The following is an 11,125-nucleotide window of genomic DNA, read 5'->3' as shown; positions in this document are numbered from 1 at the left end:
CTTTGAGAGAACTACAGGCCTATGTGATCACCTAACCACACAGAATTGAGGCGTCCTTGCACAGAAAGAGGCCATTGAGCCCATCGAGTCTGTTCCCACACTATGAAGCCATCCGACTCAGACCCAGACCCAGAACGCATCCCCCGCCCCCCCACTCCCTGGAATCCCAATTTATTATGGTTAACCCATCTAGCCTGCACATCTTTGGACTGTGGGAGGAAACAGGAGCATCTGGAGGAAACCCACGCAGACACAGGGAGAACATGCAAACTCCACAGTCACACAAGGCTGGAACTGAACCGGGTTCCTGGCACTGTGAGACAGCAGTGCTAACCACTAAGCCACCATGCCACCCACTCTTCTGGAGTTGATTTACACTTTTGCAAGATACCTGAAAAAGTTTCAGAAAACAGCATCTTTAACTCTCTTGGAGTCTGAAACCCGAACTGTTTTCTCCATTCAAAAATCTATGTCTGACTGACTTCACATCTGAAATGAAGTATGTCTGAAGATATTCTATCTGTTAGATCTTATAGTTTCAATGAAAGTCTGAGTCCGGTGGTAGGTTCAGGCAACCTTTACTGTGACACAAGTTTGTTATGGCTTCAGATCTTCATAGCAAAAAGGCTCACAAGAAGTTTCTAAGTAGGTTATTTTATACAGCTCAAGTTCATAGTGCACACACCCCCTTGTATACTATTGGTCAGCAGAGCTGAGTTGTCCAACTGTGATTGGATCTTTGGTGCAGCATTTTATATCAGCAATTTGGCTCAGTAATTTATTTGCTTTCGTGCTCTGATTGGACTGTTTTGGCAGGCAAAAAGTTTAACTGTTGATAGTAACTTTAATTTACTTAACTCAACGGAGATTCTGCTGCCCTCAGCAACTTCAATGTACAATAGCTTGCGTATTCCCTATCAGCTAGTTTCTGTATCTATGATTCATTTCTCCCTGTAAGGGTATCGGGGCTGCTTTTACTGCCTGAGACTGGTTTGTTCTCATAATTTTATTTGAATCTTTTTCCCTAGTGATTTTTTTTGTATATAGGTGAATCCATAACTACTTCAGAATCTATATCTATGATTATTTGAAGGATCTTAACTAAAACCTACTATTAGTATTGCAACAGATTGATTAATTAATTCAAGAGAGAGTCACTAATTAAACGCCATGTGAAATGTTCTTATCTATGTCTTAAGCATAAACAACTGCAACTGCATATTCTATCTCAGTTCCGTTACCTTGGATCTACAGAGCTACTATTGTTCTTCTTGTGAAGATTACATTAGCAAATATTTTCCCGAGGTGTCTAACTACTGTCAGCCATGTTCTGCTACATTAGTCATGGGCAGCCATTGGCCATTTTGGGCTGCTCAGTTATGGGCAGCCCTAACAATTCTCCCTTTGACTCTCCCTTAAGTGAGTCACAAAGCTCACAAGGGAAAGTTGGCTTAGACATAGGGCACGTGGCACAGACAAGGTCTGCTAGAAATGCCAAAGCGTCTCACCTGTAGCTGCCTGTTGGCAGCAACATTTAACTAACAAAATCTAACAATATAAAATGAGAATTACAACAACAAATAACACTATATCTGGCACCAGTGATGTCCCCAGTGAACACAGTCAATCAATCGCCCAGCTCTATAAGGTAGGAGATAGGGGTTGCCTGAGTTTGTCCATCTTTTTTCGGACATATGCTGCTACGTCAGTGATCCCTTCAGAGTTGTCTGGGATATAAGTACAGCATTTGGTCCCGATTTGGGCACAAGTGCCTCCCTTTTCAGCCAGTATCCAATCAAGGGCTAGCCTGTTTAGCAGCACTGTCTTACAGGCAGCTACCATTTCAGCGCTTATGTTATCCAAGGCCTCTGCAATATCCATTCCAGGACACCTGTCATACTGATAGATTCCCTCGCCAGTTTTGCAGTCCTGTACCAGGGGAACAAGATGGCAAAGAATCTCCCTGTCTCTGTAATGGCCCTTTTGAATTGTTGCCAGCAGGGTATCCCAGGTAGGGAGAACAAGTGACGGACAAAGGGGTCGACATAGCGCAAATAACATGATTCCATCCGTGATGAAGGTAACCAGGCATAGGCCTTATGGCCACAAACAAATAAGTACCTTTATAAGGGGTAAACCCAATTATATCTCAGGATACCACTTTTGCTGGAAAGTACCTTTGCTGGTGAGGTTTTGGAATGTCAGGATGGCAGAACCAACAACCTTGCTGTATCCCATCTCCTGCCCTCTCATCTGGGCTTTACATAAACATATCCCTTCTTATGGTCACCCCATTCCAGAAGTGTTAGTAAGGGTCAAGAAAGGAGATTGTTGTGATGTGCTGTAGTTAGGCTGATACTACCTGTGAAAGGCAGTCAGGTTGTAACCCACTGATTCCCACTGCTCTCAGGGGTCAGTCATGCGCACCCAATACACCCCTGCCTCTGCAGTGGACTGCCATGCCAGTCATGCCAGATCTCTAAGGAGGTATTCTGGCGAATTACCCATTCTGCCATTTCGGATCTATTAAAAGGGATGGGTTTTAAGGGGTCACTGGAAACACTAGCTCGGTTTGGTGCAGGGATTGGCAAGTTATTAGTAAGCAAACACTCAAAATACAGACAGTTAGTAATGCAATAAATTTCCACATTTTGGATCAAACATTATAGTCCTTAACAAGTTTCGATTTCAGTCACTGGTTGCTCGTTTAACATGTGATACGTGTGTCCAAGCTTTCTTCCCTTGGACTTTTACTGTGGCTTGGGTGGTCAGCAACACTTGGTAGGGTTCTTCCCATATGGTTCCTTATATATTTTCTTAACATAAACCCAGGCTACTGGGATGTTATCGTGTTGTCCCTCTGGTGGATCACCCCAGGCTGCCGAATCCTGTCAAGAGGCAGAACTGACAGCGTTGGTTAAATCTTTCTAAAGCCAAGTTATGTCAGGTTTTTGCAATAGCCAGACAGGGCTGTTGGAGGAGCTATGTGTTTTCACCAGTATGTCGTGTTCTCCTAGTTGTTGGATGACAGGCAAAATTCCTGCAATTGAGGCTGAGCTGATGGGATATTGTTTGGTGCATTGGGGGATGACATCAGTAAACGAAGGGGGTTCCAAACGGAGTAGGTCGCAATCGCTCTTATCCTTTGCCCAGATTGGGTGTTCTTTCAATTCTTCTTTTTTTCAAACATCTCATGGACTGTGTCACTCAGCCATCCTCAAAATGCAACGAGAAATTTTCTTAGGTCAGGATGTCCATTCCCAAGAGAGCTTATTCCACCAAGCCCACCCAGTCTGACGCTGTTAATTCATGCGGACCAAGTTCTATGGATACTAGATGTGTTCTTTGGATGGTCAGGCCTTCATCCCTAGCTCCGCGGGCTGTTCATACTTTACCATCCAAAGGCAAAGAATGTCCATAACACAGAGGCAGGTGGGTCAATTCCACTGCTGCGTCCAGGAGACAGTCTATATCTTGATTGCTCACCCTTATAAGTATACATATTCCATCTCCTCGTTGTGTTGGTGCAAGAAGAGGTGCGGAGAGGGTGAGGGTGGGTTCAGCTAGTTTTTTGTCAAATTAAGCAACTCTTTTTGTTGGGAGAGCTGTTTAAGTCTCTCCAAAGGGCTCTCTTCCAATGAGGGACTTGTTCTGTGGGGGCGGGGGGGAATTCTCCTTCAGACGTCACCATCCTCGGCCTCTTTGTTATGCCCTACACGTCTTGGCTAAATGTCCCTCTTTTCCACAACAGTGACACTTCCTAGGATAATTGTTTGTCCAGTTCTCTGGATTTCCCTCCGGTGACCTGCATGGTCCGAACTTTAGCTCCGACATGCCTGTCCAATCGCTTGCACCGACCTACCAGGTCTGCATAAGTCATTCCTCTACTTTTCCAGTCTGGTAGGAATATCTTCAGTATCTTTGACATCTCTGGCTTCAGACCCAGGACAAAAATGGCTTTCAGGGGACAGATGGTACTTGTATCCATTTCTTCGGGTCCTTCCCGAGTGTTCTAACCAAACAGTTTTAAAACGTTCGTCGTATTTCAACACTTCTTCAATTCCTTTCTGTTGACAGTCTGCAATCATTCCCCAGTCTGTCTTTACAGGATTGAATTCCTGAAAACAATGTTTGATAGTTTCCCATCTGACCTCTACCTGTTGCTCATCGTCCCCGAGGGCTTCTTGTACCGTCCTACCCAATTTCCTCCCCTCTCGGCCAGATGTCATCAAGGTCAGAATCTGGACTCCGTAAGATGGGTGGATGCAGATGCCTTTTAAACATTCCAACTGTTCCCACGTTTTCAACCCCCCCTTTTTAGGAGGTGGTAGCTCTTTAGACCATTTATCAATTTTCTCAGGATCCGCTGGTTTATGATAAAACAGCTTGTGTGTGACTGTGACTATCCCATTGCTATTCTTTGTTTCTTCAGATTTAACCTTAGCTCATCTTGGTTTCAATGGGGTGAGTCTCAGGACACCTTCTTCATTAGAGTCACTGGAGGATTCTGAATCTATCTCTAAATCCGCCTCACGCCTCTGTGCTTTCTGTTGTTTACTTGCTAGTTGACTTAAGCAGGGATACCCTGGCCAAGGTCTGGTGCATTTCCTCTTGTCTGCTAGTTGTGTTACCGGTTCTTCACAAACTGCTTCCAGTTGGCTCTTAGTACTGGTCAAATCTCGCTCACAGTGGGAACACGCCATGATCTTGTTTCGCTGTTGGACCTGTCCCATGAGGACCAGAGACCACCTGACTCGTTCTTTCTCCTTCATACAGGTCGTTTCTCCCCAGATCCTTTTAATGTCGTCCAGGGGCAACTGTCGCATGGACGTACTATACTTCTGTCTGATCTTTGTACAGGCCTTGTGTAAGTCAAACTGCTGCTCTATGTAGTCTTTCAGGTTTTGGAGAATTTCATCTTCTTATATATCAGGTGGGGCCTAACTACCTTTAGCAGTAGGCAACTCTTTGGTCTTATCATCCACCATTGTACTGGTTCTTTATGAGTCTCGAGACGTAGGCTTTTTTTTCAGCTGGATCGGTGACTAACTGTAGTCTCCTCTGATATCAGAGAGCTCTGTAAAAAACGGGGCCTCAAGCTGTCTGCCACTTGGAGAGTTAAGATTACATGGAGGGAGAAGAATCTAGATAATCGACCACTCTTCTGAATTTAGTATATATTTTTACAAGATGCCTGAGAAAGTTTCAGAAAACAACATCTTTAACTCTCTCACAGTCTGAAACCTGAACTGTTATCACCATTCAAAACACTACGTCTGACTTCGCATTTGAACTGGTCTGTCTGAAGATATTCCATCATTCAACAGATGTCAGCAATTCAGTCTCATTGACAGGAAGCTCGGAGAGAAGTTAACCCATTTTATTATGAAAGTCTGGATCTTTGACAGGGCATTGCATTTCACAAACATCATATTTGAAGGGTTTCTCCTCTATGATAAGAAGTTGAAGATAACACATAATATTACCACAAAACTCACATGTGAAGGATTCCTTTCTTGTGGGGATCCTCTGATTCACAGGAATGACTTGGTGTTTGAAGAGGTTTGATGACCATTTGAAAGATTGATCACAGACGCTACACCTGTTGGGTTTCTCCCTGTGTGAATTTTCTGGTTTGTCAGGAGGCTGCAAGATGTTGCAAAAGTTTTGTTGAAATTTAGGCCTGAAGTCTTATTTTCCAGTGTGGAGCTGCTGATGGGCTTCCAGGCTCAATTATCATGTGATCTCTTCTTTTAAGGCTTTCTAATTATCATGAACCTTCTGATGTCTCAGGAAAGTGCTAGATTTGGCAAAAGCCTCTTCACAAACCTCACATTTGAATGGTTTCTCCCCAGCGTGCAAACGTTGGTGTACTCGAAGACCAGATGACTGTGAGAATGATTTATTACACTGCTCACATGTAAATGGTTTGTCCCCTGTGTGAACGCGATGATGTTTGCGAAGGGATGATGACTCTGAAAATGATTTGTTACACACTTCACATGTAAATGGTTTCTCCCCAGTATGAATGCGTTTGTGCACGCGAAGGTGAGATGAATGTGAGAATGATTTGTCACAGACCTCACATGTGAATGGTTTCTCCCCAGTGTGAATGCGTTGATGTAGACGGAGGTGTGCTGTCTGCGAGAATGATTTTTCACACACACTACATGTGAATGGCTTTTCTCCTGTGTGAATATGTTGGTGAGACAGGAAGGTTGTGGATGTTGCAAAAGCTTTATCACAGACTTCACATTTGAATGGTTTCTCTCCTGTGTGAATGTACTGGTGTATGCGGAGGTGCGATGGTTTGGAGTATGATTTGTTGCACACCTCACATGTGAAACGTTTCTTCCTGTGATGGATACTTTGATGTTTCACGAGCATCGATGATTGTTTGAAGTCTTGGTCACACACCTCACACTTGAATTGTTTCTCTTCCATAGGAGTGTTCAACGAATGCACCTATGTTTTGGAGATCTTAAGAGCCTGGGGGAGACTTCCTCACAATCCTTACCTTTGAACAGCCTCTCCCCTGTAGGAATGAGTCAGTGGTTCATGAGGCTTCATGAATCATTGAAACACTCATCACACTTGGAGCCACTCACATTTCTTCCCAGGCTCACCCTGACCAAGCTGGTTCTGATGGAAGGCTCCACACCACTGACCAGTTTCAGATTTGATGAAATGACAAAGTTTCACTGCCCAGTCTTCTCCATGCTGAGCAATGGTGTGAAGGACTGGCTGTCTTCCCACAGCTGTGCAGCTGTTCCTTGGGGGATGGTCAGGATCTATCTGCAGTGTCTATCCTCTCTGTATTCTCTGGTGTAGTACTGTGCAATCCTTCTGTAAAACAGGAAAAGGATTATGAAGGTATTGTTGACTATTTTCAATGGAAGGATTTTGTTGAGTGAGAGTCATGGCTCTTGATCTATGAGTTTAGGGAGATTTTTCTCACCCAATTGGCTTCTTGTCTGATCATTAATTGTGGAATTGAGTTCTTGGGTGCCTTTCTCAAGGAGTCAAATGACCAGAGAGGTGGAAATGCTTACCACTGCCATGATCTTCTAGTGTTTAATCTGCTGGTGCCCTATCTAAAGCTCAATTTCATAACACCTCAGACAGTGCAAACCAGGGACTGTCCCTCACTCTGTGGAGTTTGACCATTATCACCAGAGGAAAGGAATCTTGCTCCTGCATCACAGACAGGGACCTGGAGGTGTTACTGGATGGGTTGTAGAAAGGAGGGCAGTTCTTTTACCTGGGGTGCGCCATGGGAGCTACAGCACCAGCCCAAGCCCAGTTCAGTGACAGTTCAGAAGAAAGATCACTTGACTTGAAACGGTAACGCTGTTTTCTCTCCACCATTGCTACGGAATTGAGACCAATTTCTATTTTTGTTTGGAACACGCTGCAGGTCTGACTTGAGAAAGCAAGGTGTTGTACAGACACATCCACCCCATGACTGTTCAGTGCTTCCCACTATGACAAACAACCAGCCTCATCCTCTGCATTAAAAATAATACAGGCCACAGAGAACTGACAACTTGTAAATGAGCATTAAAAACCTCTGCTTTAAGGAAGCAACTTACATATGTTGGCAGTTTATCAGTCAGTGCTGAAGTCAGTGAGTGTAAAATGCCAGAGAAGATGGAGCAAAAATTGAGACCACAGGTCATGCTTTGAAGTTGTAATATTCAATATTGAATTGTGGAGATTATAAAGCACCTTAGCCGAAATGAGATGTTATTCCTTGAGCTTATGTTCTGCATCGTTGTAGCAGGTCTGAGACAGAAATGATTGACAAATGAAAACGTGAGGGAAAACGTTTTGATGCAGTAAATGGTCATGATCTGGAATGCGCAGCCTGAGAGAAAGTGGAGGCTCATTCACTTGAAGGTTCAAAAGAAAACTGTAGAATGATCTGAAGAGAAACATTGTGCATGCCACAGGGAAAAGGTGAGTGAGTGGGATTGACCAAGTGGCTCTTGCAGAAACACAACTGGCAGTACAGCCTCTCCTTGTGCCCTTGTTTATTGTTACACACCTCTGGAACAAGTGGGATTCCCAGTCCAGAGGTAGGTACACTACCACTTCACACAAGAGGGCCCCTAAAAATGTGGTTCCCAGCCTGTACCCCCTTCTCTCATAGAGGGGAGGAGCAATAGGACAAGGAGGAAAAGAACTAAAGGGGGAGCAACGAGGAGAGCACTGGAATACTCAAGTCTAGAGCCTATAAAGGTATGGATGAGAGTTTAAACAATAGATATGCTAAGGCAAGGCATCACTGGCCTCTCCTGAAAATGAATCTTGCACATTTCCTGTTCGTGAACTTCCTGACCAAAATGGGAAATGACACAGAACGCTTCATTGAATCAGACACAATCACAGAATAGTCCAACACAACAGAAGTGTGGTAGGGCTGCATTGACAGAGGAGCTCTTTCAGGTGAGATCTCAATTGAGGCCCCTTCTGTTTTCTCTGAGATGGAGTAAAAAGAACCCATGGCACGATTTTGAAAAATAGGAGAGTTATTCCCGGTGTCCTGGCTAACATTAATCCTTAATCAATGCCACTAAAAAAAACACTCATTGTCTGCATATTATCACATTGCTGTTGTGGGAGTTTGCCATGTGCACATTGCCTGCCAGTTTTCCTAAAAGAAACTTTGGGACATTAGGTGGTTCTGAAAGGCTAAATATAAATGCAAGTCTTCCTTTCACATCTCTTCTGAGGAGGCTATAGATATTGGGAGAGCTTGCATGGATCTGAAAAGACAGGTGGCATCCAAATCCCAATACATGGAACTGACCATTCACTGTCCACAGGATATAGCCAGCTCCTAGCACGCGCGCGCACACACACACACACACACATACACATACACTGTGGAATACTTGTATGTTGAGACTGTTTAATTTAGGCTGAGTAGTAATGAGTTAAAATAATACATGACTAGGAGCACGAAGTAGGGAAACTTTAGCTTTATGAAATAGTACATATTGCTGTAAATGCAACCTGCCTTTCCCTGGTCTGAGAAGTCACGTAGGATAGATAGCAAAAAGCTAGGGCTCGCAGCATCAGTACACTCTTATCTTCACTGCATTCCGCTTCAATTAATGTATGTCTGGTTGCCTAAGTAATGACCTTGGCTTGCTAAAACACAGTACAATTGCAGTTTGTTTTAACTTGTTTGTACCACTGTATAAATTCTGCTTCTTTTATGTGCTTGTTGGAGTCTTCGGACTTGACCTTTTGTCAGCATTGACTTTCTGTGAAATCACAAATAAAATCTCCTTGCCTCGAAGTCTGGGCCTTTGGTGTTTGATTTAATCTAGTCTCTTCAACAATCTGGCGTAGTTGGCAGGATCGCTATCTATATATATGTGTATATAATCCAGGATCCGAACAAATTGATAAAAAGGGAAGTGAGAGAGGGATACGAGTTTCCCCGGCCAGTGCCCCACGTTGAGCCACCCTGATCCGATCTCGGGGAGACCGGACAGACGGTACAGGCAATACCACGTGTGGAAGACAGAAACTCGTTGAGAAATCCTCAAGTTTATGAGATATGAACTATTAAGACAAAAGAAAGAGTCCAGGAGACTTCGAGGACTGAGGTATAAAGAGATCTCAGGGTTGGTAAAGGGTGACTTAGAACATAGAAATACATAGAGTTAAGATACCTAAATATAAAGTACTAACATTCATTTGAATTCAGAGTTTGATCCCTTGGTGAGTGGGAATTGTTAAAGACAATGGGCAATAGAATGGGAAAACAAGCAAAGAAGTCTGAGGTGGAACACTTCCCCGTTAAGATGAAGAAGAAAATCATAAAGAAGATCAAGGAAATCGAAAAACAAAGAAAGTTGCTTGGTGACCCGTTGGTCCCTCCAGGATCACCCACCAATAACGTTTGGCTAGAAACCGGAGACAGCAGGTACTCTGTTACATTTTCCAGGGATTTGTATCGGTGGTCTCACGAGGATTGGCCTTACGGAGCTACATTTGGCTTGAAAAAGATGCAATTTTGGAAAAGCGAGACAGAAGCCGGAAACGGGGATCCCAATTGGGATTACAATTATTTGATTTTGTGGTTTGATAAATGGTTGGAGGTGGCAAAACATCATCAGCCTCCGAAATCCAAGAAAGACAAAAGTAATGAGATCGAAAAGGGTAATAAGGCCAGTGCCCCTGCCGCGGGAATATATCCAGAATTAGAGAAATGTAATGCGGGAATATACCCAAAATTGGGGAGTGCCCCTGCTGTGGGAATATATCCAAAATTAGAACAGATTGAGGAAAACAAAGATCAGGTTATGGATGATATTCTGTTGGCAGCTGCCCTCAGGGACCGTCGCCTCCTTATAATGACCCACAACCTCCCCAGCTCCCTGCACTGAGGACCTCTTCGTCCCTGGCCATAGAAGCGGCATAGAAGGGGCCCTGACGATAGCCATCAGGATCAGGGAAACGAGAGCAGAGGTACCTGGCTCCAGACACGAGCCAAAGAGGCCATCATTAACGGGGCCAGGCAGCATAGTGATTTTGGGGAAGTGGCCAGATGTATCCAGAAGAAGGGTGAACAGTTAACAGACTTCATTGTTCGATTTAAGGATACTTGGGAATCCTCGGCAGATGTGGCACTTGAGCAGCACGGACCCCTAGCCATACAAACCCTTTTAAATTGCCTTGATCCTAATACTGCACACGCCTTTAAATTGGTGAACCTGACTTGGCAGCAGCAAGGATGGAATGAGATTATTACGTCTCTGACCAACATGGATAGGCAAAGCTTGTTTACAAAAAGATTAAGTGAACTTAAAGGCCAATTTGTCCAGCAGCTCAGATCTAGAGGCAACAGAGGAAGCCAACGAAATCCCGAAATGGTGATTGTGGCCGGAGATGGCAGGGAAGAGGCAGAGAGCAGGATGTTTGCTGGCGATGCGGGCAGAGAGGCCATTGGGCCATGGACTGCCGAAATAGGGCGAAAGGACCTGCAGTAGTGTTTAGGTGAGGAGAATCCTCTGCATACCAAAAAGGCACCTCTTCAGGCTTTCAGGATTGTACTGATTGATGTCCTTTCGGCTCACTCGAGCTGTATTAGTATACTGCCTGGGAAGTG

The 11,125-nt window shown here is 44.2% G+C and overlaps 1 protein-coding gene across 1 annotated transcript; it reads right to left on the bottom strand.

The window, feature by feature from the left end:
• Nucleotides 1-562: 562 nt before the first annotated feature.
• On the bottom strand, nt 563-6,841 carry LOC125481849 (gastrula zinc finger protein XlCGF71.1-like). Its single transcript, XM_048593775.1, has one exon. The coding sequence runs from the start codon at nt 6,442-6,444 to the stop codon at nt 5,764-5,766; it is 681 nt and encodes a 226-aa protein (XP_048449732.1). The 5' UTR covers nt 6,445-6,841; the 3' UTR covers nt 563-5,763.
• Between the last annotated feature and the right edge of the window lie 4,284 nt (nt 6,842-11,125).

This window comes from Rhincodon typus, unplaced genomic scaffold (genome assembly GCF_021869965.1).
Source record: "Rhincodon typus isolate 14 unplaced genomic scaffold, sRhiTyp1.1 hic_rhity00003864, whole genome shotgun sequence".
Classification (NCBI taxonomy): Eukaryota; Metazoa; Chordata; class Chondrichthyes; order Orectolobiformes; family Rhincodontidae; genus Rhincodon; species Rhincodon typus.
The sequence above is the reverse complement of the archived record's forward strand: the minus strand, read 5'-3'. Positions and strand labels throughout refer to the sequence as shown.

Bases quoted from the DNA above. Each gene is read 5' to 3' on its own strand.
- LOC125481849 (XM_048593775.1), bottom strand. From the start codon at position 6,444: ATGGAAGAGAAACAATTCAAGTGTGAGGTGTGTGACCAAGACTTCAAA.